Source organism: Hemicordylus capensis, chromosome 2, assembly GCF_027244095.1.
Source record: "Hemicordylus capensis ecotype Gifberg chromosome 2, rHemCap1.1.pri, whole genome shotgun sequence".
Lineage (NCBI taxonomy): Eukaryota > Metazoa > Chordata > Lepidosauria > Squamata > Cordylidae > Hemicordylus > Hemicordylus capensis.
The window spans coordinates 308,559,089-308,586,697 of record NC_069658.1 but is presented as its reverse complement, the minus strand read 5'-3'; the positions used below and the strand labels follow the sequence as shown (position 1 = coordinate 308,586,697).

Sequence of the window (27,609 nt, the reverse complement as noted above, 5' to 3'; positions counted from 1 at the left end):
GTATTTTAATGGCATACTGCATGATAGTTCTGTTATGGCCTTGCAGAGACATATAGTAATATTTTAAATTCGGAAAGCTGTCCTTTTTACACAACTTTAAAAATAACAGGGCATTCATTAGTCTCTTGAACAGCATCCACAATTCAGAAAATAATGCAAAATAAACTATAATAATATCTATAATAAAAAGTGCACACTACAAATGGTTTTAAAGCATTTAATTATATTAACTACATATATAAAACAAAGATTATAAACATTTAGCAATTATTTTACCTATTCCAGAAACAAAAGAAAATCATTTTTCACAGTTGCTTTGTTATGCTGTGCACCAAGGGTACAATCCAGCAGAAGTTATAATGATTACCTAGTCCAATTAATTAACGGGACACAGTTCTGAATAAGTCCCATTCCATTGCTTTCAATGGGATATAAGTCATAATTATTTTTGATGGATTGTGCCAAAATGTACAAGCTATGAAACATCTGATCCAACCTTTGGACAAAATTCTGATTTACATTTGTGAGATGTTTGAATAAGGCTCAACCATAACCATGATAGCAATGGTGATTAGTCCACCCTATGATTTCAAGTACTACCTGACATTACTGGGTCAAGACAGAGTGCTGGTATTTACCTTTAGATCTCTTCTGGAATGCACACAAGGAATTGATTAGAATCTATGTAGGACTTCCCTCAAGTAACCACTAAGAGTAAAGTCTGGCTAGTACATGAGCTTTCTCAAAGATACAACACTAAGCAATTCTTTCTTGAAGCAGATAATCTAAAAAGATTATCAAGTGAACTGAACAAGAGACAAAACAATAGCAAGCTGCTATAACTATCTTAAACTTAAAGCCAGATAATTATAAACTAGTATCATAATAAAATGCTCACAACTATAAACAATTAAATCTTTTCCTTGCATTGCAACTTTTGTAATAGTCAATAAATTAAAGATTAAACTACCAATTCAATTCAAGCAAGTTATAACAATGAAAAGTAGACTTTTAAATGTTTTTCTCAAGATTTATTTCTATGGGTTTCTTTATTCAGAACTTCTGGTGTTGTTCGAAAAGGAACAAGTTGAAGGTGTTGCCAAGCAATTAAACTCGCCTGTAGTTCCTTCTCAGGTCTGAGATTGTAGTGATCGGAGATCTCCATGCTACTGGAACTCCAGAACCTACTTGTATCCTTCAGTGGCTTACATACAATGCTGCAAGCTGGACACCCAAGAGGGATGCAAGCTCATTGGCTGCAGAGGACTCACCATTCCATCCGTGCTTCTTGAGAAGGCAGAAGAACCTTACTACTGCTGCAACCAGTTCCCAGTGTGTGGCTCACTGCGCTGTGTGTAAGCCAATATTAGGAGGGGGGATATTTGCTTCTCTCTTTTGCTCTCTGCTAGGGGTCCTTTACATGTCGGGAAGCAGGAAGGGAAGGGTTTTGTGCATAAAGAAAGAATGGTAATGCCCTCTCTTCAGTGTAGTGAATGTGCTGACATTGAGAGCAAGGAAATGCTGGCACAGTGATAGAGCAGCCTAAAAGGACTTCCCAACTAACTGCACCAGTGCATTGGGAAAGCAGCAGTTTTTGACATCCCCCCTATCCCTAGAATGCCCTCGGTGCGATCTGAAAATATGTCCCCAGGGGCTGGCAACCCTCAGAGACATATTTTCAGGAGGCACAGTGGGCTTCCCAGGAAAGGGGAGTGCATAAAAAATTGCCACATGGTTGTTAGTTGGGAAGATCTGTTAGGCTGCTCTCTTGCTGCACCAGCAGCACTTCCTTGCTTGGAATGCCAGTCTAAAATGTGCTAAAACGGCAAGCAAAGCCAGATAAGCGCTCCCGATTAGCTCCAAGTGTCTACTGCTTGTTTATAATTCACTGCAACCTTGAATTTACTTCTCTGCCATTTGAACCTTGGTTCAAAGCAGTTTAAGAGAGGTCCGAATCACCTTCATAATTGGCTGCATATGGTTTGTCTAACCATAGGCAGTAGGTTGCACAGAGATCTGTACATTTATTTATTTATTGTTCAATTTTTATACTGCCTTTCATAATGCATCTCAGGGCAGTTTACAAAAAGTTAAATGTGAGTGTGCTGAACATAAGAATAATTAGACATCTTTTAATGATTTAATTTCCTTAATTTTAGTATGGAAATCATTAAAGCACATTATCTTTTTTAATGTACAAGTTTAAATTAATCTCAGCTGTATAAATTTCAGTCACAATGTCCTCTGCAGATGGGCTGCAGAGGACAATGTGATATATCTTGGGAATGTGCAGCCAATATTTAAGTTGATGTATACGGAATTTTTTTTAACACTGACAGAAACTGTTGACACAGTTTGAGGGATATTTTCCATTTGTTTTTGCTATTACTTTTCTGTGCATTTGTTTAGCCTGTGTTCAGCTCATTAGCTGCTTTCAACTGCACAACCATGGCTTTAAAAAAAAAAAAGAGCATTCAGCAGCTTTTTGCATAAAACGTATCTAAGACTGCTTGCCTATAATATGGCATATTGACTACATAGGCTAATACCTAGTGGATTCCTTAACAAATACAAATCACTCAGGGCACAATCAGATAACAATCCAGACTAAGAAATCACAATACAGCGTGTGAGGACTCACTTCCATCCAACTGCTACTAATTGACTGGTCCCCCCCCCCTGGAACATACCCTTAGTATTGGACCAATTACTCTCCTTCAATGTGTGGCCCCAATTTTCTGCTCTGTACATATGTATAGGTCTAGGGAAATGTCATAGAAACAGCCACTTATAGCATAAGGCTATTCTGAGAAAAGGTCACAATCTACAACACAAGTTGTTCACAATGGCTTGTCCAGTTACTGTTCAAGATTTGAGGTCAATTTCATCATGAGGTCCTACTACAGGAAGTAACACATATTTCGCCATATCAACCATGCTGTTTTCTTAGGCTAGTAACCTACTTTTACTAGAAGCAGCCAACTCTTTTCAGAACAACTTCCATTATATTTCTAGTCTCCTTCCTTGACCAAAATTGAAACAGGACTTTAGATTCAATGGCTTACATTCAATGGCTTACAATGTGCAATCTTCTGCCAACCCAAGGGAGAAGCACACTCATTGCTTCCACACCACTCTACAGCCCACCTTTGCTGCTTCCGAAGGCAGAGTGGCTCTGTACCTACTAAGCACCATTCCCATCATCCCCAATGGGAAGATGTTCACAAGGGCAACGTCATACTCCTTAGCAGGTACAGAGCCTCTCTGTCTTCGGAAGCAGTGCGGTTGGGCTGTAGAGAGGCACAGAAGCAGCAAGCGCCTCTCCTTTGGATCAGAAGCTCACTGCTTAGAACACAAACCATTATTCAAATGAATTCCAAATGAGGTAACTTATCAATAGATACCATTTTTTTAAACTCAGGGCTGTAATCCACCGCAAGTAAGGACGGGGTGGGGGGAGGGCAGGGAAATGTTGGAACTGGCAGTGCACACTTCCAGAGGGCTTGTCATGCAAACCCACCCAAGTCCGGTTCCCATGTCCTCTACCTGACATTCTCCCAAGACTTCCGATTTCAAATCTTGGTTACAGAAGTCTGGCTAAAGTCAGGAGAATGTCAGGTGGAGAATTACGGAGGCCAAAATTGGGCAGGTCCACACAGCATGCCCGTCGGGAGCTCATGTTGCCAATTCCAACATTTTCCCTCCTTCCTACTTGCGGCAGATTGTGTGAAGCCGCTATAATTAGTGGAATTAAAGGCGGCCAAATTTCACATGGAAAGTCACAAACACTTTATCGCTGAGTCTCTAAAGTTTTGGGTTTATACACAGGAACATTTTTCTCTTGAAGTGATGGCAGTCCCTTGATTATATCAGCAGCTTTCTCTGCTATCATGATGGTTGGGGCATTTAAATTTCCACTGACCATACTTGGCATTATTGAGGCATCAACAACCCTTAGGTTCTCTACTCCAATAACTTTGGTCTGGGGATCCACAACAGCAGTACTATCAGAACTATGTCCCATTTTACAAGTGCATGAAGGGTGATAGGCACTATCAGCCTGTCGTCTTATAAAATCATCTATTTCCCCATCAGACTGAACATGACTTCCTGGTTGGATTTCAGGTCCACGGAATTTGTCAAAGGCTTTCTGAGCAAATATCTCTCTCGCTAACTTGACACACTGACGAAATTCCCAGACGTCCATTTCTATTTTAAAAAGAGAGAGAGAGAAACTCATTTCTTAGCCATATTTCTGCCTGCTTATTATACAAACATTATTCTACTAATATCCTAACAAAACAACTAAAGCAAAGTGTGACAAGTCAGAGAACAAGAAAAACAGTCAAAATCCAAGGGAAAATAGGTATTGCCTTACACTGGTAATACTTTCTTTTCAGTCACGACAGTGGCCAATATCCAGGCTAAAATTCCTTCAGCAGGAGGTTACTTCTGCAAATGGAAAGGGTGCTGCACTAGTGCAAGGACCTAGCAATATCCCTTCCATCTGCAGAAGCGATCTTTCACACATAGACATTGGCCTCGATACGGTTACTGATGGGAATCCCGTCCCTGACAAAAGTATCTAAAACATTCACAGGCGACATAGCAAGTGGTTATTCTACAGTCTTTCAAGGAGTAGCAATCTTAAAACTGCTTCCTCTTCTAATTTTTATTTATTTATTTCACTATCTAGATTTACCGTGCTATCACTACTGTAGCTGAATTCAGACAACCTTCTATTTTCCAGCCTACAACTGCACTGGTTCAGAAGTTTCTTGCAAGCAAAGAACTGTGCAGTCAACATCCATGATGTGTATATCTGTACCTTCCACTGAAATGAACAAGGCACCTTGCATGCACACGAGTTCTGTGTGCACATTAGAGCACACATGAAATTCTAGGATTCAGTGTGTGATTTTTGTAACCCCCAGTTTGACGAATCTAGTTGGACACTTTGGTGAATCCAAATTTCATCATGTTTTGGGGAACAAATGGTTGCCTAAAGCCATCTTATCAATGTGAGGGAAGAGAGCACTGAACAGATTACACATCGATACTGTACCATGGCCTGTATAGTTTGAGATGGAAAGAACACTAACAGAATACAGGCCTTTGCTGTTACCAACACAGTGTGCCACCAACGACAGAGGGGTATGTGTGATACTGATGGGGTGGGAGGCTTGGGGCACAAACAAAAAGAGGAGAAAAAAATAGAACAGATATATCTCTAGGTGTACCTGCGGACAAATAATTGGGCTCAAGAATGGGATGCTCCATTGGGTCTGTGCTTTTCAGCTTTAGCCATCCTATGCTGGTACTCCTCATGGGGCCAATATGGACCTGCAACAACCCAACAGAAAAAATGAAACATGCCATTTGGATGCTTTTTCTAAACTGACTGGAATTTTGGCTTTTACTTAGGATTTGTTCAAACATCATGATTCACATACAGCACAATGCTTGCTGACCCAAGAGCAGGGTACCTGCATTGTTTCCACCCATTTGAAAACCATGTCATCACTGCTGGCGAGCCTCTGTGGCTCCTAATAACACCAGCACTTAGCAACGCCTCTCCCATTCAGGGAAGGGCATTGATCCTATTCTTAGGAGTCACAGAGGCTCTCCAAAATGAGAGAGGCATTGCTAAGCACTGACACTATTAGGAGCCACAGTGGGAACTCCAGCAGCATCAACATGGTTTTCAGATGGATGGAGGCAATGCAAATATTATTATTATTATTATTATTATTATTATTACATTTATATCCCGCTCTTCCTGCAAGGAGCCCAGAGCGGTGTACTACATACTTGAGTTTCTCTTTCACAACAACCCTGTGAAGTAGGTTATGCTGAGAGAGAAGTGACTGGCCCAGAGTCACCCAGCTAGTCTCATGGCTGAATGGGGATTTGAACTCAGGTCTCCCCGGTCCTAGTCCAGCACTCTAACCACTACACCACGCTGGCTCTTACTCTTCCACTCTTGGGTAGTGGGCTGCTATGCTGTATGCAAGTTAACATATTTCAATGCATGAATAAGCAGCACAGCTACCACATAAAAGATATTCCCTTTTGAAAAAATCTGTTAAAAATTGTACAAAAGATGCACACGAACAAAAACTACATGGTCACAGATAAAGTAACCACTATTGATCGATTAAAAATGCCAGGATGCTAATTTTAACAACAGAAGATTTCTGGAATGGATTACAGGTGAAACCCATGATCCGCGGGAGTTCCATTCGCTACAACTGCGGATAACAGACCCACGGATAATGGGACATTGTGGCGGGGGGGGGGGGGCGGTTTTACGTTCCGGGAGGCTGGAAAAATGTACCAAAAAGATTGAAAACAAGTGAAGTAGTGCCCTACTGTGCTCCACGTGTCTCCATGTGTCCAGCAATGTCTCCCAGCAGTCTGAAATCCACCACTTCTTCACAATTTCACAAGGGGGGGGGGATTTTAACCAAATGAGCCACAAAATACCTGCTTTTTACAAAATGGTGGCCGGAAATGACCTCCGAGGTCATTTCCAGCCATCACCAAACCGCAGATACGTGGGTCTTAACCCTTTTGTATCCACGGATATTGAGGTCAGGTGGCAATTAGGCAACTGTGGATATGCAGAACTGTGAATAGCAGTACCACGATTAACTAGATTGACCTGTATTAATACAAAATACATATATTGATGATGATACAAAGAAAACTTGCAATGGTCTCTCATTTAATCCTCTAACCACAGATGATGATGGAGAGACTGTAAAGGATTTCCAACGACATGCTCTAATTTCTGTCTTACTTTGCTACAGGTAAACAGTGAACTTGTTCAATGACAATTTAGGATATTTTTCCATAGCAGACAAAGAAGCACTTCTGATTAATTACTTGTGTTCTTGCACCTTACCTGGTAAGCTTCCAGCTGAGAAGGAATACGCCCATGGTCAATCACCTGAGAAGGGAGAAAGTGGAACTGAATATCTGGGTGAGAAACTCCTGGACGACTTCTGATAAATCCACCAGTTTCTAAATGGGCACTGGCTCCTTCACCTGAAGAGTGAAACACCTTGGATGAGATTCAGAAATTACATGAAAAGAAAGATCAGGTGTTCTTAAAAACTTTCCCCATCACAGTATTCTATACATAATTACTATACCAAGTGAGCAGCAACCAGACTAATACTGCCCTTGTATTGGAATATTTGGGGCACATCATGTTTTTCGGTGCTCTCCCACTTAAACCTATTGTCCCGATTCCCCTAGATAATATATTCCTGATGGCTTGGGGATCTTCAGAGACATATTTTGGGGCAGCAGAGGAAAGGGGGATAGCATGGCACATGCAAAAGACAAACACACACACACACACACACACACACACATATGCACTGGGCAGCAGTTCAGGAAAAGGTAGTTTTGCCTAAGTCCCATTGTGTACAGTTGTGCACTTGAGGACCATAGGACATAAGTCTGACTATTTTTTGCTGGACTGCACCCAATGTGCTTCCTTTATAGTTATATTTTTTTAGAATTAGAACTATTTGTTTTTAATTTTTAAGTAGAACTTATAAAGCCTCTTTTTTTTACTTCTTTCAACATCAAAGTCAGGTTTGTATCCTGACTCAAGGACATAGTATCTATCTATCTATCTATTGAATAAATAAATAAATAAATAATATAAAAGTCTTGACCACTATGACTTACATAGATTTGAGAGTTACTTTTTAAAGGCTCCTACAAGGCCTTATACCAGCCACCGCACAACTCTGGGGTTAATACCTCTCCCCATAATAAAGCAGCTACTTTCCTCAGAACAAGTGTATTCCTGCAGCCTTCTGCCTGTACTACCTCACAGTTATATAGACAAACCCTTTGGGTTAGGCAAAAGCTCTCTCATCTACAGTGCCCAGAGTTCATGTGTCTAGGGACTAATTATTAAATATTAATTATTTAAATGCTAATTTTACATTCCTATCAAAATAAGAGCAGAACAAGGCATAATTGTGAATCATACCTGTAAATTTCCAGAACCATTCAAGACCAATCTTAATCATTTTAAGAGGCTTTTGTGATTTATAGAGTGTTACAGGCTGAGTGCACTTCTGCTGTATGTACACTTCTAAATGATCTTGAAGATTCTGGCCAACTCCTAGTAGAAATGACAAAAGAAGGAAGAGAAAAGAAAAAGCAACCCAACACATAAAAAAGCAAAATTACAGCAGTACAGGCAAACCTATATTCAATCAAATCATAATCTTACAAACATACCTGAAAGATTGCAGACAACAGGGATTCCTAATTTTTTTAGGTCATCTGCATTTCCAACTCCAGACAGCAGAAGTAGCTGTGGGGAATTTATGGCACCACCACTTAAAATAACTTCCTTACTAGCAAAAACCTGAAATAAAAGGAAAAATATATATACATAATGCAATTTTTATAGAAAAACAGCATTTAAATGAACTTTTTCACAGAACAGCTATGTCATAGTTGTCCGAACTATCAGTTTCCATACAGCTGCTAGCATTCAGGAGTCTGAAATGACTGTTTTAGAATCCACTGAATCATTTCTTTTGGAACAAAGTGTCCCATCTGGATGACATCTACCCAGGTATGTCTTGGAGAGCAAGACTAATTCATTTCCTAAACTTGTATGCATCATGTACATAAGCTATTTTCCAAAATTCAGTGTTGAACCAAGGTCTTCTACTGGATCTAAACCTCATAGCTTGTGAGGTCACTTAGTATCCCCTAACCTCAAGAGACAGTAGAGTTCTTCTCACGATCCATGAGAAGAGCTCCGGGGCGTTCTGTGGGGAAGGAGGGTTTAACATACTTTCCCCACAGATGATCACCGTGGCTTCCCTGGTGGGGGTGGATCACCCACCCAGATGACTGGAGGCTCGCCCGGCAACTCCGGGGTCAGGGTGCTGGGACACGCTGCCGCTCACTGCCCCCGGAACCTCGACCATCCACCACGTGAGTGTGCTGTGCATTACTGGGATACCCCCTCCCGAGTGTGCAAGCAGCCACAGCTGACACACAATTTTAAAAATGAAGTTAAGGGAGTGCTCACTCCTTTAACCTCATTTCGCAGGAAGGTTACTTAGGCGGGTTTGCCACCATGTAGCCACTGGGATCAGGTGCAATCCCGGTGGTTCACATGAGTGTGCAAAACCGGGCTGGGCTCCCTTCACCTGGTTTTGCACGCTCATGTGAATAGCCTCTATATCTTGAAACTTGAATGATTTGTTGTGTTTAGCTGGTTCTTGATTTCCAGATTGTCCAGGAAATCCAAAAGGCAAAAGGATAGACTTGCTCTCTAAAAGTAATGTATTTACGTTAAAAGACTAGTGGGTGTAATGGAAGCACCAGTGCTTCTTAAGAGCTCAAGTAACTCTGCTCCACCACACATGCAGCAGGTGGTGAAGATTTCAACAAGCTCCCCTTCCGCTAGAAGTGCTCAATGCCACACAAAAATATGTTCCTGAGGACTGAACAGCCCTCAAGAGCATATTTTCGGGTGCATAGAGCATTTCTGAGGAAAGGGGATGTCAACAAAATCCACCCCCTCCACACAAGCCCTGGGGCAGCACTAGTCTGGAACTCCTTAGAAGCCGTAGACTGAAACTACACTGGTGCTTCTGCTGTAGCACTGGTGCTCTGCTAGTCTGGATGTCAGCAACTGTAATTTTAAGAAGGGCTGTGGCCTAGTACCTGCAAGTGAGAACTGGCAGCAGGGAAGATATTAGTTCAAGGTGCAGAAGGCAGTGGTGATATTTAAATGTGCAATATAATATTTTTGTTATTAAACATTAAGAATTTTGCCTTGTGTTTTTAATCTTCTCTATCTAAACAAAAACACTGTATTTGTGAGAATGCATTCTTTATTTTCTTACATGCCTGTTTTTCCTGAATGAATTATTCCCTCCAGTTTTTTCTTAAGGATGTAAAAATCTTGGCCGATATCAAAATAAGTTTCAATCTTCTTGGTTCTATTGTTATTTGATAGTATTATATTCTTTCAGAGGGTATAAAAGACTATATAAAGTCCCTATGCTAAAGAAAAACGATATATGGATTGTTCAGGTCAGGTCAGGATTTGAATTAACTAGACATCTCTATTTAGCAGTATATATTCTGATAGAATATATATGAAATGACATGATGCAAGATACGCCTGCATTAGACAGTATAAAGGCTTGTAATCCTTTCCCTGTTTTTTAGTACTCAAAATTACTCCAGGGCTGCCTCCCCTTGGAACCTCATCAAAATCCAAGCTTGAACATTTTTGGGGAGAGATTTTGGGGCATGAATTTGGGTTCTGGGATTAAACTGGAATCCGTTGACTTATATTTTCTTATTTTTAAAAATGTACTTTATATCAGTGTTTTTATCTTTTCTTACTTTGAGATGGGGCAGGCTAGAAATCTGAATAATAAATACTGTTTGAAATGTCACCTCAAGGTATCAGTACGATTCTTATTGTTTGAAATAGAACTCTTCCTTGCTTGGTTTTTTTTTTTTTTTTTAATGAGTGTTTTCTGAAAGGACAGTTTATTGAAATTAATAGGAAGCACTGAAATATACCCATTCAAAAATAGTGAAAAGGAGAAATCAAAAGCTGCAAAGTCACTGGGACTATTCCAGAGTAAGCAGTATGAGGATATTAGCCCAACAACCTGCTCTTTGTGTGCATAAGTGTTTAGGAAGGGATAAACAACTAAAACAAAGGTGCTTACATAAAACCAGACAGGCTGAATTAAATAACAGAATACACTGCCTACACAACAGCTATGTTCTAACCCCCACTAATTTAACTTGTACTCTGCTTCATCAATGGAAAGAGCCACTTAACTGACAAACAGAATACACATTCTGCAGATCAAACAAGAGGGCATTTTCTCCAAGCTTTTGATGTTTCACAAGTGTTTGGTGACACAATTCTATTAGTGGGCACTATTTCAGGGGAGGCCTCTTACCGCCCTGAAATGAGATATGCAACTGTTGTGGCCCCACCTTATTAGACATCCAATTATCACCATTCTCGTTTCTAATTTAAACGTAGATGCGTGCCCAATGTTGCGCTAAGACGAGAGGTGAGTTTGATCAGATTGGAAGCCTGTTATTGGAGGACTATCATTCTATTCTGGTTAAAATTTGTTTTCTCTTTTGTGGGACTGGGCCCCCCTCATTAAGACTGATCACTTCAGATTTAAATTGAAGACTCTGATTATTGATAAATTGGTTCATTATGGTTTTTCTCAGGATGAGATTATCAAAATGGGATATGACCAAGCCAGAAGTGAGATTAAACAATTTATCATGGATATGGAATTGCAGGAAGAGGCTGCTTCCATGCCTAAGAATGTTTTTATGGGGGATCAAATGCTCAACACTAAACTAACAAGCAATCTGAGTCTCGTTATTATCCCTAAATTCAGACGTGCTTTGACACTTGCCTGACTAAATGCATTTCCATCTGCTGTCATGGAGGGAAGATTTAAAGGTATTCCTCTCTCTGCTCGACTTTGCCTCTGTGGGTCTGGTCAAGTGGAGACTAGTGCGCATGCTATCCTATATTGTAATTTTTATAGGGATGCCCGCTTAAGACTAGTGTCCCCTTTGTTGCTAAATTTTCCTGGGTACTCGGATGGCTTCTATTTGAAGTTTTTATGTCCAGCCTTGATGACGAGATCATTAACAAAATGGCTAGGTACTGTTACATAATTTGTAAAATCCTTTCAGGTTTTCAGTAAGGTACAAGGAAGGAATATTGCACAATTTCTCAAGCTATTCTGTACAAATGAAAGGTTAAATAAAAAATGAGCTAATCCTAGTTTCCTGCAGACCTACAAGCAGAAGTGGGCCTTGAGGCAATGGGGGAAAGGTTGTTGTTTTTTTAATTTGCAACCACAACAGGCCTATCTACTGGGAACAGAGGTATTGAAAAGGAATTATCTGAGAAACTCCTTAGTCAGGCTTTTAAACTTGAAGCATTACTATCCGCAAAATACAATCTCAGAACACACTGTTTGACAAACTCCCTTCCTCGTCTTTCCGAAGGAAATGAAACTGTCTCATTATAAGAAAGCTCCTCTTATGAACCGGTAACTGGCTAAAAAAGCAAAGGGCAAGAATAGAATCACATATTGGAACTGGGGCAAACTCATTGATCTAGATTGTGATCCATTGTATCCATAAGAACTGGGTTTCTGCGCCTGCGCAGGGACCTCCCGGGCTGACTAGCTAGCTCCTCTTTGCGCCCCGCCCGTCTGCACGTGCCTTGCAGCTTCCGTTAGAATCGACGGTTGGGGCGCCTCTCCTTCAGTTTTCTCTTGACCGCCAAAGCGCTTACACCTCTTGGCTGTTGCTCCTCAATTATTATCAAAAATTTTGACTTCGGACTGTTTGACTATTCTCTACTGAGCGGATTAATTGGTTTGACTTCAGAACGAACAACGGACTTGATTTGGGACTCTGATTCTAACTTCGAAGTTTGTACAGGACGGTTTTGACTCGGAACGGCGAACGGACTTGATTACGGACTCTGCTTTGTTTGTTCCTAAGATTGTTTACTGAATTTGACTCGGAACGGCATTTGGACAATGGAAGCTAAGAAGACATTCAAACGGTGTGAAAAGTGTCGAGCAAAGTTGCCTTCGACTGATTATCACGACGCCTGTTTGATGTGCCTAGGAGAGAATCATAACACGGCGGCATGTAAGATATGCTGCTCGTTTTCAAAACAAACTAGACAAAATAGAGCTCTCAGGCTTCGAGCTGCGTTATACGAGGAGGCACTTCGGCCGCCAACTCCTCGTCCGTCGGCGTCGATGAGTTCCGGTTCAACATCGGGAGCTTCGATGTCGAAGGAGTACGGTGCGTCAAGCTCCCCGGGATTGGGTTCCAGTGGGTCTGCTGATAAGCAGTCTAAAACCACTGTTGACACTCTGTTTAAGAAACCAAAGGAGGTTTCCAAAAAACGGAAGCATAAGGATAGAGATCGTCATGCTTCTGAGAGGGAAGGTCGCCATCGTGAGGAGTCTCGACATCGAACTCCCTCACCGACGGCAGCACAGATTTACGACGTGGACTCGGCTGAGTCCCCTACAGCCTCGACGTCGACACCTCCGGCATCGACGGTCAGGATGGTTTCGGCTTCGACGTCGACGTTAGTCTCGACGTCGACACCAGTGCCGACATCGAGATTGGACCAAGGCAGTCTGGGACAGGCGTCGACATTGGAATCGACATCGACGCCGACGTCGATATCGGCGTCGAGGCATTTGCAAGTCTCGGCATCGGAGCCTCCCATAACGGCCCAGGCGGTGTATGCCATTCCTCCGTCGGCGTCCACGGTGCCGGAGCAGATATTGAATGTGAACACTGCTCCTTCGTCGGTGTTGACGGCTTCGACATTGAGGAGGATTCCTCATCTTTTGTCACCGGCATTGACGCCAGCACAGTCCCCCTCGACGCCGAGGACTCCGAGTCTGGCTACACACGGGGACGGACTTAGAGAACTGCTGGAGTCGAGTTCGAGTACACCCTCGGGTGCGACGTTTCGCGGCTTCCTGTCGACAGGCTTGGACGAGGGTCCTGGAGGTGGAGAGCTGGCTGATCTGCCTCATGTTGCCTCACTGACACCAGCAGTGGTCCAGGATCCAAGAACCGATGTCGGGTGCTCTACGATGCTGCAGCCAACTCATTCCTGCGGTTTCCGCCATGGGGTGCCGGATGATTATGCAGAGTTCTTGCGTTGGAAAGCGGCACAGGTAGAAGTGCAACCAGTGCAAGGGCTGCGGAATTTTGTGCAGGCTGGACAACTTGCTCAGCCGCTGCTGCAGTCAGAGTATGCAGACCATCAGGGGCCGTCTGTGAACTTGCCTATACAAACACCATTGGTGCAAGTTCAAACCTACCTTCCAGAGAATTCACAATTACCTGTGGTCCAGACGAGGATGCCAGAAAAACCTGCTGGGAAAAGAAAGAGGAAAGCAACACCTCCTCCTTCTGAACCATCATCTTCACCCTCTGATGACAGTGAGGACGATGAGTCGGGACCAGCCTCTGACAGAGATGATATCAGTCGTAGGTCTGACCCCCCTTCGGATGTGCCACCAAAGCTATCCATCTCGCCAACTGAGGAATTGAAAGCTTACCATATCCTCATAAGGGACATCGCTGAAGCCCTGGGCATGGACGTAAGCTCTCCGGATGCGGACGTTGCTGACCCGGTCTATAATATGATGAAGAGGTCTAAGACTTCGCATCCTGTTGCCCTCACCATGATTCCTGGGATAGACAAGGCTGCGAAGGTGGCATGGGACTCAGTGGGGGTCGGGGCTCCAACTTCCAAGCGCATTGAAAATTTGTATAGGGTTACTGAAGGAGAGAACTCTTACCTGTTACGGCATCCTATACCGAACTCCTTGGTTGTCAGTTGCGCTTCATCCACCAAGAGTGGACACCGTCATTCCACGCCTGCTGACAAAGAGGGGAGGAAAATGGACGTTATGGGTCGAAAGATCTATAGCACCTCCAGTTTAGCAATTCGTATTGCTAATTATGCGGCGTGTATGGCACGCTATAACCATTTACTTTGGGATGCGCTCTTACAGGATTCATCCTCTTTGTCTCCGGAGGACTTCCAATGGAGATTTAATGATGTGTACGAAAGAACAACGGCAATAACGCGCCAACAACTGAGCGCATTCAAACACTTGTCGGAGACGGAATCGAGAGCAATGGTGACGGCAGTGAGCTTGCGCAGGCATGCGTGGCTTCGCTCAGCAACCCTGCAGACAGACATGAAGGAGAAAGTCGAGTCCTTGCCATTTGACGGCAAAGGTTTATTCCATGAGGACACGGACACGTCAATGGAGACGTTGAAAAAATCTAAATTCACTGCCCGCACCTTTATGGTGCCTTCGAGCGGTTCCAGCTCAACTGCAAGGAGCCGCACTTATTATCAGAGAAAGAGTGATCGGTATCGGGACCGCAAAGAATACCGAAAACAATTCAGACCTTACCAACGCGGTAAGGGCTTTAACCAGAAACAAAAAGGAAAAACAGCTCGTCAAGGCGACAAGGACGCTTCCAGCAAGAGCTTTTGACGGGACTGTTCGTCCACTGCATCAGTTTTGCAGCAGCCAATTAAGTCCAACGCTACAATCCAGGACCCGCTACATCGGCCCTGTAGTTGCCAGGATCGACATCAAACTGGCAAGCCGTGCGCCAGCATGGCACAACATAACATCCGACCGGTGGGTACTGAGAATAGTGCAGACTGGATATGCGTTGGAGTTCGAGACAAGGCCTCCCTTCTCTGGACTGGTCTATACGCCGGCCACGGAGGTGTTGCGGGAGGAGGTCAAGGTGCTGCTGGAGAAACAGGCGATCACGCGGGTGCAATGGGCGAACAGACTGACCGGCTACTATTCCCGGTATTTTCAGATACCAAAGAGAGACGGTGGAATAAGAGCCATAATGGACCTGAGGGGGCTCAACCTCTTCATTCAGACCAGGAAATTCAGAATGGTGACGCTGCAGGGAATTCTGCCTCTGCTGGTGAACGAACAGTGGGCAGTTACTCTGGATCTCAAGGACGCTTATTTTCATATCGGGATACAGGAGAGTCACCGCAAGTTCCTCCGGTTTACAGTAGGGGCACAGATCTATCAATATGTGGTGCTTCCATTTGGACTTTCTACTGCGCCCAGAGTGTTCACAAAGGTGATGGCGGTGGTTGTAGCCCACCTGCGAACTCAGGGCTTGAGGCTGTATCCGTATTTAGACGATTGGCTCGTGGTGAGCCACGACAGGAGTTTACTGACCCGCCAAGTGCAGATGCTGCTAGCCTTGTTGGAGTGCCTCGGCATCAATGTGAATTGGAAGAAGTCGAGACTCAAACCCATGACTCGAGTGAACTTCATCGGAGAGGTGCTGGACTTGAAATTGGCCAGGGCGTTCTTACCTGCGGAAAGAGTTACCCAAATGCACGAACTCATACGTCACTTTCAGAGGACTCCACGGCAGCCAGCGGTTCGAATCCAGCGGATGTTGGGTTTGATGGCATCATGCACCACAACGGTGTCACACACGCGCCTCCGCATGCGCACATTGCAGCATTGGTTTCTCCACAACTTCCGACCCAATGTGGATGGCCAGAATATGCACTTGACATTACCACAACATGTCCTCGCCAGCCTGGGGTGGTGGCTAGACATGGACAATTTGGGCAAAGGAGTCGAGTTTGTGTCCAAGGAGCCCACCTCCCGGATAACGACAGATGCCTCGATGGCGGGCTGGGGTGCGCATTGCGCCAGCGTATGCGTGCAGGGGACATGGACCCAGCTGCAGAGACTTCAGCATATAAATTACTTGGAGCTATTGGCTGTGTTTCAGGGCCTAAGGGCATTCGAACCTATGATAAGGGGACGGTCAGTACAGCTGGAGTTGGACAACACGACGGCAATTGCCTACCTCAACCATCAAGGGGGGGACAGTGTCACTGTCTCTTTGCCTACTTGCGAGAAAAATATGGGACTGGTGCATTCAACATTCAATTCACCCGGTGGCAATACATATAAAGGGTGTAGACAACTGCTTGGCCGACAGACTCAGCAGGGACATCAGTTTCAACCAAAGACACGAGTGGGAAATCAACCCGATGTATCTCGACAGGGTGTTCGAGATCTGGGGGGTCCCATCGATAGACTTATTTGCCACGGTTGCCAACAAAAAGTGTGCCAATTATTGTTCGCGTGCGGGCATAGGCCAGGGATCCCTGGGGGATGCTTTTCAACGGGCCTGGAAGACGGGGCTGTTATATCTTTTCCCCCCGCTGCCGTTAATGGGCCGTGTGGTTGCGCAGATATTGCGGGACCAAACGAAATGCATACTTCTGGCCCCATGGTGGCCGCGCCAGCCGTGGTTTGCCACACTTCTGGGAATGTCTCATTCAGTGTTCCACAAGTTCCCCAGGGCTCCAAACCTGTTGCAAAGAGAACACGGAAAGGTGTTACACCCCGATGTGCACTCTCTCAAGCTGACCGCTTGGAGAATCAACTATTAAACAACATTTTACTAAACAGTAGGCGTGCATCGACAAGACGCAGTTATGCCTGCAAGTGGAACCGCTTCAAGAGTTATATGAGGGGGAAGAGTGTCACGCCATTGCGTGCGACCCCTCGGGATGTGCTACGTTACCTGACATCGCTCAAACTGAGTGGATTGGCGAATGTCTCCATTAAGCTGCATTTGGCTGCAATCTCGTCAAAGCACAGGGGATGGGATGGGTCCACGGTTTTCTCCCACCCGGAATGTAAGCGTTTCCTGAAAGGTGTTAATAACCTTTACCCTCCTGTGCGCAGCCCAATGGAGCAGTGGAGTCTGTCTTTAGTACTCTCCGCCCTAACGGAGGCACCCTTTGAGCCACTGGCGACTATTCCGCTGAAGTTTCTGACTTTGAAGGTGGCATTCTTGGTGGCCATTACATCGGCTAAGAGAGTGAGCGAGATGACGGCCCTGCGGATGGATAGACCCTACACTCAATTCTATCCACACAAGGTTGTGATGCGTCTCAATCCGAGATTCCTGCTGAAGGTGGTAACAGATTTCCACTTAAATCAAGACATAGTGCTGCCAACTTTTTTCAGTAGTCCGGAGACAGACTTAGAGAAGGCCCTCCACACGTTGGACGTGCGTAGATCGCTCCTATACTATTTGGAGAGAACTCATGACTTTAGGAAGAGTAAAAAGCTTTTTCTCTCCTTCCGGGGGCGTAGCAAGGGCCGTCCAATCTCTCACCAGAGACTTGCTCACTGGCTAGTGGAACTGATTTTCCTCGCCTATAAAAGCCAGAAGATAACACCGCCAAAGACGGTTCGGGCTCACTCTACTAGGGCCTACGCTACGTCTGCGGCACATCTGTCAGGCATTAAAATGGCAGATGTCTGCCTGGCGGCAACATGGTCATCGCATCTACCATTCGTGAAGCATTATGCTTTGGATCTGCGGATGGCTAGGGAGGCGAATTTTGGAAGATCAGTGTTGAAACGTGTGTTGGCATAGCTGGGGGTCATCTGCACCCGCCTCCTTATGGGGTAGCTTGCTAAACACCCAGTTCTTATGGATACAATGGATCACAATCCAGATAAACAGGTTGCTTACCTGTAACTTATGATCTGGATGTGATCCGTTGTATTCATAAGTCCCTCCCAGCCGGCCCCGCTGCAGAATGCCTGGACTAGTGGATGCTGGTGTGCGGATCGTCTTTTATATGGCGGTCTGCGAGAAATCTGAAGGAGAGGTGCCCCAACCGTCGATTCTAACGGAAGCTGCAAGGCACGTGCAGACGGGCGGGGCGCAAAGAGGAGCTAGCTAGTCAGCCCGGGAGGTCCCTGCGCAGGCGCAGAAACCCAGTTCTTATGAATACAACGGATCACATCCAGATCATAAGTTACAGGTAAGCAACCTGTTTTGCTTATTCAGAAATGATCTGGATCCAAAGTGAAGTAAGGCAGCTAAATTGTCAGATAAGATGACACCAAATTACTCAGGATAAGTGAAATCCCAAACAAAATGTGAAGAACTCCCAAAGGATCTCTGTGAAGATCCTTAGGCTTCTTCTGTTTCTGGATAATTTATAGGTTTTAATTTTGTGACTGATTTTTTAAATTGTTAGTTCTTTTTTGTTTTTATGTGTTTTTATATGTGTTTTTAACTGTTTTATATCATTGTGAACCTCCCAGAGATGCGAGTTTGCGGCGGTATACAGGTGAAACTCGAAAAATTAGAATATCGTGCAAAAGTTCATTAATTTCAGTAATGCAAATTAAAAGGTGAAACTGATGAGATAGACGCATTACATGCAAAGCGAGATAAGTCAAGCCTTAATTTGTTATAATTGTGATGATCATGGCGAACAGCTCATGAGAACCCCAAATCCACAATCCCAGAAAATTAGAATATTGTGAAAAGGTTCAACAGTCTAGGCTCCAGGTGTCCCACTCCAATCAGCTAATCAATCCATAACACCTGCAAAAAGGTGTTCCTAAAGGTTCCTGAGCCTTTAAATGGTCTCTCAGTCTGGTTCATTAGGAATCACAATCATGGGAAAGACTGCTGACTTGACAGTTGTGCAGAAAACCATCATTGACACCCTCCATAAGGAGGGAAAGCCTCAAAAGGTAATTGCAAAAGAAGTTGGATGATCCCAAAGTGCTGTATCAAAGCACATTAATAGAAAGTTATGTGGAAGGGAAAAGTGTGGAAGAAAAAGGTGCACAAGCAGCAGGGATGACCGCAGCCTGGAGAGGATTGTCAGGAAAAGGCCATTCAAAAGTGTTGGGGACTTTCACAAGGAGTGGACTGAGGCTGGAGTTAGTGCATCAAGAGCCACCACACACAGACGGATCCTGGACATGGGCTTCAAATGTCGTATTCCTCGTCAAGCCGCTCCTGAACAACAAACGTCAGAAGCGTCTTACCTGGGCTCAAGAAAAAAAGAACTGGTCTGTTGCTCAGTGGTCCAAAGTCCTCTTTTCTGATGAGAACAACTTTTGCATCTCATTTGGAAACCAAGGACCCAGAGTCTGGAGGAAGAATGGAGAGGCACACAATGCAAGATGCTTGAAGTCCAGTGTGAAGTTTCCACAGTCTGTGTTGATTTGGGGAGCCATGTCATCTGCTGGTGTTGGTCCACTGTGCTTCATTAAGTCCAGGGTCAACGCAGCCGTCTATCAGGAGATTTTGGAGCACTTCATGCTTCCTTCCGCAGACGAGCTGTATGGGGATGCTGACTTCATTTTCCAGCAGGACTTGGCACCTGCCCACACTGCCAAAAGTACCAAAACCTGGTTCAATGACCATGGGATTACTGTGCTTGATTGGCCAGCAAACTCGCCTGACCTGAACCCCATAGAGAATCTATGGGGCATTGCCAAGAGAAGGATGAGAGACATGAGACCAAACAATGCAGAAGAGCTGAAGGCCACTATTGAAGCATCCTGGTCTTCCATAACACCTCAGCAGTGCCACAGGCTGATAGCATCCATGCCACGCCGCATTGAGGCAGTAATTGCTGCAAAAGGGGCCCAAACCAAGTACTGAATACATATGCATGCTTATACTTTTCAGAGGTCCGATATTGTTCTATTGACAATCCTTGTTTTATTGGTTTCATGTAATATTCTAATTTTCTGGGATTGTGGATTTGGGGTTCTCATGAGCTGTTCGCCATGATCATCACAATTATAACAAATTAAGGCTTGACTTATCTCGCTTTGCATGTAATGCGTCTATCTCATCAGTTTCACCTTCTAATTTGCATTACTGAAATTAATGAACTTTTGCACGATATTCTAATTTTTCGAGTTTCACCTGTACAAGTGTGATAAACAAACAAACAAACTGCATGGGTGGCAAAGGCCACTTCTGGTAGTGGCGCTGGCCACTTCCGGTATTACGCTGACTGGGGCAGCAAGAAAGTACTCAGCCGCCCCACGTCGGCAGTTTTGGCAGCAGCACCGGTGAGGGAAACATGGCAGGAAAGGTAAGGGCACCCTCCCTGTGCCTTGAAGCAACCACCCCCGCCTCCAAACCGGCTCGAACGCCGGCATTTTGAACTAGTTTCATGCACATCCCTACTCAGTGGCAGCATACTGCGTTTTTTTAAATCATAGAATTAGGCACTTCAGTCTTCAGTAGCTGACTAACCCTTCTGCTGATGCTCCAGGTTTTTCTGTTGCACAAGGGGAAAGGGGCTCCAGAAACTAACTCTCAGAGACAGAATTTTGGGAGGTATAAGCAGCTACAGGGGGAAGGAGAGACTGCCAAAACACACCTCTCCTCCCTTCCACAACAGGAACACCTGACCTGGTGCATCCACAGCAGGTTAGCCTGAATGTCAGCCAGAGAGTCCCTACTTCAAACATCACATGGCTTGCTCAAATACATTTGCATGAGCAGCTGCTTATGGAGTTTTCACACAATTAAAAAAAATTTGCTGATTAACTATGTAACTTTCTATTGATAAATCAATTGATTAAATCTGCAGACATTTGCCTATGAATAAAGCAATACTTCTGACTCACAAAACAAACTTGATTTGTTTTTCAATGATGCAAAAAGACACCATCTCAGAAGAGGCATTTCCTCTTCTGGGAGTAGGGCAGGAGGAAGAAAGTGTCTTCTAAGAGGGTATCTGCCACCTACAGTTTTTGTATTAAAAATAATCAATAATGCTTTAAAAATCTGCTGCCCAATTAATCAGGGGCACACTTTCAGTTAAGTAAACAGGCTGTTCTAATTATGTACAAGGGTTAGCGAGCAAGAATATCTAAACAAGGCCCCCAGGTGATTAGATGCTTTGATCAAAGTGTCAATTTTTGACAGGATTTTGTTTTTTAAATTACCTTTTTCTTTTCTCCATTTTTAACATACTCAATGCCAGTGGCTTTTGTCCCTTCAAACAAAATTTTTGTGACAAGGGTGCTGACTTCTGTTGACAGGTTTGGACGTGATAATGCAGGCCGAAGGTAAGCACTAGCTGTGCTCCATCTCTGACCTACAAAATATAGGTTTTAATTTAACAGGAGCAGTCACCAAAATAATCTGAAGTCGCCCTATGCTCTATAAAACGAAGATAAGATTTTTATTGTTTTACTGTTAACATATATATTCTTAAGTCCCCTTTGAAATTATCACCCCAGTACAGTAAAAGGTGATCCATTCTCCCTTCCACATAAATAATTTTCCATGCACAGATCTCCTAAACATAGTGTATAACAAGCTACTGCCAGGGCATGAAGAGGATGTGAATTGTTCACATTTAGGCCTCCGAGTTCTGTATGCAATGCCTGGCCTATGGAATTACAGAGAACAGAATATACTTTGCAGGTTGCTGCATTTTCAGAGTCCAGTCAGGCACCCCTTTCTACTAAGAACTGACAGTGTTGATCACATATTTGGCGGGGGAGGGGGGAGTGTTCATAAAAGAGCAGCTGCAGTTCTGTGGACTAGATGTATAACACCATGTCAAAAGGGGGGAACTCTACATTTAAGAATTAAATACAAACCAGATGGCTAGGAAGACAAAGGCTGTTTGAGAATTTATTTAAAGTAAACAAGAAGCTGGCCATCAGCTAGCAGTCCCTCTCAGCCAAGCACTTCCACAGAACCGATAAATACTGCAAAGGAAATGCTGGCTGAAGATTTGTTTTCTAAGTAAAACCCATCTTAGATCATTTAACTAGTGTTCCAAATTAAAAAGCTATCTTTTCCAGGAGAGAGTCATATTAGGTACAAGGGAGCTTTGTAGTTATGATACTAGCCAAGAAAAAAACACTCTATTGCTCTTTTCTTCCACTGTATATCATGTTTCTTATCTCACCATGATGGAGAGAAGGGATGGATTTTGGGGATACATAATTTAGCAGCAGCATAATTATATTATCTCACTTCAGTCCACAACACACTATCAGACTGGTTTGAAGCTCCCCTAAACCAACACAAGGTCTAGCTGCAGCCTTCTACGTTACTTGATTATCTGAATATCAGCTTTATCCCTAAATTTGTTGTAAACGGTCTAGAGATGTGAGTTTGGGGCAATATACAAATATGCTAAATGAATAAAGCAAGCTGACTGCAGAGAGGGAAGGAGGACTGGGAGAAGTCAGTAGGAATCCTAAAGTGATTTAGGGTCGTCCTATACTGCTGGTGGTAGAAAGTGCTACCCTATTCCATCAGAACCCTATATGTATTTGCATAATTTTAAACCCATCCGTGTGACAGGAATTATATGTAAAGAACTCATGCTCTACTCCTTTCCTGCCCAGAAGGAATACACAAACAAATTCACTGTATTAGGCTTCCCATACAGTGTGGTTTTTCACAGTTCCAATCATTTTCCAATGGCCATTTAAGGAAACTGATTTCATTCCCTTAATTTAAATGATGAGCACCGCTGCATTCTGATAGGCCACTGCTTTTGAACCTTCTTCATTTGGGGAATCCTTTCCATCTCAGCTCATCTCCTATGGAACCTCCGTGAATTGAAGATACTGGGGCATTCAGTACAATGCCTGATCAGCTCAGAGCTCCAGCCATCCTGTTGGGTCTCATCATTGCCCTGTTTGAACACAGCCAACACTATCCTCCACCTTCATATTGCAAAAAAAGATCTAGCTCAGTACTGCCTACACTAACTGGCAGTGGCTTTCCAAAGTTTCAGCACACGTCTTTCCCAGCCCTTCCTTCAGATGCCAGGGATTAAACCTGGGACCTTCTGCGTGCAAAGAAGATGCTCTGCCACTGAGCTATGGCCCCATCTCCTCAGGGGAACATCTTATAGCAGACAATGCCCACATGTAGTCACCCAACAAAATGCAAACCAAGGCAAACTCTGCTTAGCAAAGGGGACAAGTCATCCTCCCTACTTGTCTCTCCAACCAAATGCTACAAATATTTATATACTGCTTTTCCGCAAAGTTCTCAAAGCAGTTTACATAGACAAATAAATAATATAAAAGATTCTCTATCGCAAAAGAGCTCATCATCTAAAAAAGAAACATAAGGTAGACACTGGAGGGATGCTGAAGGGTTGGACTGGGACAGTTGCTCTCCCCCTTCTAAATATAATGGATATCATTACTTTAAAAGGGGCCGCTTCGCTCAGTTAGCAGGGAATACAGAATTCTCACTTGTTAGCGAACTAGGTATACTGTAAAATTTAAGGTTTACCTTTATGTACGGTCATATCCATCCAGCCAAAGCCTTCTTGTTGAAAACCGTTCATGTCATCTGTGAAAGGGTACCCAGCTTGCTGAGCTGCATCTAAGAATGCGTGATGAAGAGGGTTATTGGTTTTCCCCCTCGACACATGAAGTGGGCCATTCCCACCACGATAAAGATCAGCACCTAGCTCATGAGCCTGTGCTTTCTTAAAATAAGGCAAACAATATTCATAGTCCCATCCAGCAGCTCCTTCTTTGCTCCACCTGTTATAATCTTCTGCATGGCCCCGAATGTACACCATGGCATTGAGAGAGGAGGATCCACCCCATACTCTTCCTCTAGGCCAGTACATAATTCGATTATCCATGTGCCTTTGTGGTGTTGTATGGTAATACCAGTTGTACTTGTCATCACAGAGATTATAGGTTAATGCAGCAGGCATATGGATCTTCCATGAGAATCGTTTGCTGTCAAGGACAGTATCTTTTGGCCCTGCTTCCAGCAGTTTCACAGTACTGTGAGGATCTTCAGTTAATCTGTTGGCTAACACACATCCTGCAGATCCAGCTCCAACAATTATATAAGTGAAGGAGTCCGTGGTTTGGGAACTAACCTGAGAAAATTCTCGAGTAGTGTTCAGGCTTCGTTCACTGAAGGCTTTTGAACATTTCAATATATGTGTTTTAATTAATAATCTTCCTACTCTGTGTACCTGACTGATAAAACCACATTTCTGAATTCTTTTGATTAAGCAGGCCATCTTTTCCTACAAGTATCTTCTGGCATAAACACTACACAATCAAATATTTAGACCTAGGAAAAGAAAATAGGGATCACATTAGAACAGGCTGCAATTCAAGTAGAAACATTTAGAATAAATTACACATATGGCCCTAATAATAATGTTAAGCCTTCATTCTGTTTTACTGCCAAAAAAAAAAAGCACAATAGCCATTTCTGGGCTACTCTGTCGGCAAAACCAGCTTTTGCTGTTATTCTGTTCTGCTTACTTATTAACAAAGATATAAAAATTATGTACAAATCACACACACAAACTCTTCCAAAACTGAAAGGTGTTTTTCCCCCAGAATACTGTTTCTTGATTAAACACACTTGACTCCCTGATAGCTGATATAGACTGGATATAGCTTTGTCAGTCTTGATTCAGCATGTGTGTCATATCAGATCATATCTATTTTATGGAACACAACTATCCCTCTCTAAGTACTGCCTAGAAACAATAAGACATGAGCTGTGTGCAACAAAGAAGTAGAGGATAATTCTGAGGCAAAAAATAAATTATAATGTTGGGAGAGGGGCTGCTTAGTTACATAATAAAGAACTGAAGATGCAGATATGAATTTATTTTACTGTGTACTAGATCAATATTTTTAGATTTGTTTGCATGCCTTCCTTTTCCAGTTAATTAGGCATTTTAGCTTTTTATTATTTATGTATTTATTTTATTTCTATACCACCCTTCCAAAAATGGCTCAGGGCGGTTTACACAGAGAAATAATAAATAAATAAGATCGAACCCTGTCCCCAAAGGGCTCACAATCTAAAAAGAAACATAAGATAGACACCAGCAACAGTCACTGGAGGTACTGTGCTGGGGTGGATAGGACCAGTTACTCTGCCCCTGCTAAATAAAGAGAATCACCACGTTAAAAGGTGCCTTTTCCAAGTTAGCGGGGGGTTTTCAGGGGGTTAGGGAGTTCCAACTGAGAGGTATACCCATTCTTACAATTCTAGAATGTCTTGGTTTCCTAGACAACTGAGTAGAATATTATTGTTTGCATTTCCTGAGAAAATCAACAATTAAGCCTTTGCTATTAGTTCAGCAAACATCACATTATCTGGTATCTAACAGACACAGGGCCATTTACAACAGCACTTCTTATTGAAATGGCTTAAGATACACATATTAAAGTGAAAGGGTATCTTTAAAGTGAATAAATGAATGTCTGGCTTCTGTGTTTTAAAGTATTCTATTTGAAATGCATTTAATTATGTGACAATAGTGACGGCATATTCAGAACCACTATGTGAAGAGAACAAGCGTGTGTGAGAAAGGATTCCTTAAAAACAGATTTAAATGAGGAACTGCCCTCAAAGTGAAAGGCACTTAAGATATATGGAAAGGACCTAAATAGCAACTGTCATTTAGATAACGTAATCTAAATACAACCTAAGATATATGGAAAGGACCTAAATAGCAACTGTCACTTAGATAACGTAATCTAAATACAACCTAAGAATTCTATAAAGTGTCCCATCAAGTTGATTTCGACTCCTGGTGCCCACAGAGCCCTGTGGTTGTCTGTGGTTGCACCAGAAAAAGGAGGTAGTGGGTAGCGGTGAGACCAGAAGTGGGGGGGCAGGAGGGGAACGGGCAGTGGGCCTTCTGGAGCTGCAGTGTTGGAGCCTGGGACAGCTGGGAAATGGGTGGCGGGGCTTCTCTGTTCACCACCCAGGAGGAGGAATGGCAGTGGGGCCCTTTTTGGGTGCCCACTGCCCGGTAAGGGCAAGAAGAGAGACTGAGGCAGGAGACGGGGGGGGGGAGGGCAGGCAGGAAGAGAGACGGGGGGAGGAGAAGAGTGTATTCCAAGCACATTCAAAGTCCTAGCTGAACACACAGATGATCTGTGTGGGTTCACCTAGTTCATTATCTATTCTACACATCCCCTAGATATTCCAGAGAATACCTGCCATTAAGCTGGCAATATGCCAAATAGAAAAAGAGACAAAGAAAGACTACCAGGGAATACTTTGGACTTCTTTACACTGCACCATTCACGTAACAAATGATGTTAATGTTAACATTAACTGTTGTTTGTCTGATGAGTCCTGGCTGACAAGATTGTGGTTCATAAAGGTACTACAAGCCACGCACTAGTATTTGTTTCAATTTTAATTACAAATTGTATACTATAAATCTTATGTCATTATTAATCACACATATTATTATTACTAGTCATACAAAATACCGGGTATTCCCGCCGCCCTTTTTCTTGTCTAACCCTGCTTACTCCACAGAATTCCTTGGAATACCGTGCACTGCCAGCGGGAGAGCAGGCAATATTGTCCGTGTCTCTCCCCACATTCCCTTGGCCTTACTCGGAAACCGAAGCATTTCAAGGGCTTGTATTCAACGCCTAGGTTGATCGCTCGTGTAACATTATCAGCGTAGGGCAGGCACGGCACATGGCCTGCTGGGCGCCACTTCAGGGGGACGCCACTGCCAGCCTGCCAACAACAATAACCTTCCGCGGGCGCCAGCCGCTCACCGCCCCTCAGCTCGCCACTGCCCTCCGACCGCCCCCTGCCCGACTCACTAGTTGTTGCGAACGAGCAGCGTGGCTTCACGCACGTTCGCAAAACAACTGAGAAGGCCCCCCCCCCATGTCACTGACGTCACGTCGTCGCTCACGTCCCTCGTGCGTGTCTGAGGACTTGAACCTCGTTTACACGCTTCCGTCCTCGCTGATGCTGCCTCCTTCCGCGCTCTCCCATTGGCCGGTGGCGGAGCCGAGCGCCCTGATTGGCTGAAGCAAAGCGCCCGAGGCCCGCCGCCAGTTTGCTTTTCCCAGCTCAGGCAGGGCCTTCGTCGGACGCTTTCCCCCACACGCCAGGGACTGCAGCAGCAGCAGGCTGGGGCGGAGCCTCCACTCCAGTCGTTCTTCATTTATTTCGGAGACAACAAAACAGCGAAAGAAAGACTGAATGATCTCCCCCCTGCGCCTCCCTTCGCGGGCGAGCACTGTAGCTTCGCCGCCTTTGTTCCTCGTGTCTCCACGCCTGCACTGGGGGTGGCTGGCGGCGTGCGTGATGGTGGAGGGCTGAAAAAGCCCACTGGATGCAGCC

At 44.0% G+C, this 27,609-nt stretch overlaps 1 protein-coding gene across 8 annotated transcripts; it reads right to left on the bottom strand.

Annotated features, from left to right (window-relative positions):
- Window positions 1-203: 203 nt before the first annotated feature.
- On the bottom strand, window positions 204-27,373 carry CHDH (choline dehydrogenase). 8 transcript variants are annotated; one of them, XM_053299102.1, is made up of 8 exons: window positions 27,081-27,373; window positions 23,749-24,555; window positions 21,423-21,574; window positions 8,269-8,398; window positions 8,015-8,149; window positions 6,908-7,050; window positions 5,241-5,343; window positions 204-4,209 (listed from the first exon to the last, which is right to left on the bottom strand). In XM_053299102.1, exons 2-8 carry the CDS (start codon window positions 24,500-24,502, stop codon window positions 3,791-3,793), a joined length of 1,836 nt encoding a protein of 611 aa, XP_053155077.1. In that variant the 5' UTR covers window positions 24,503-24,555; window positions 27,081-27,373; the 3' UTR covers window positions 204-3,790. The 8 variants fall into 8 exon arrangements, with proteins under 8 accessions (XP_053155077.1, XP_053155079.1, XP_053155076.1 ...); XM_053299104.1 differs by lacking the exon at window positions 27,081-27,373 and adding an exon at window positions 26,733-27,070; XM_053299101.1 differs by lacking the exon at window positions 27,081-27,373 and adding an exon at window positions 26,775-27,070.
- Window positions 27,374-27,609: the final 236 nt, after the last annotated feature.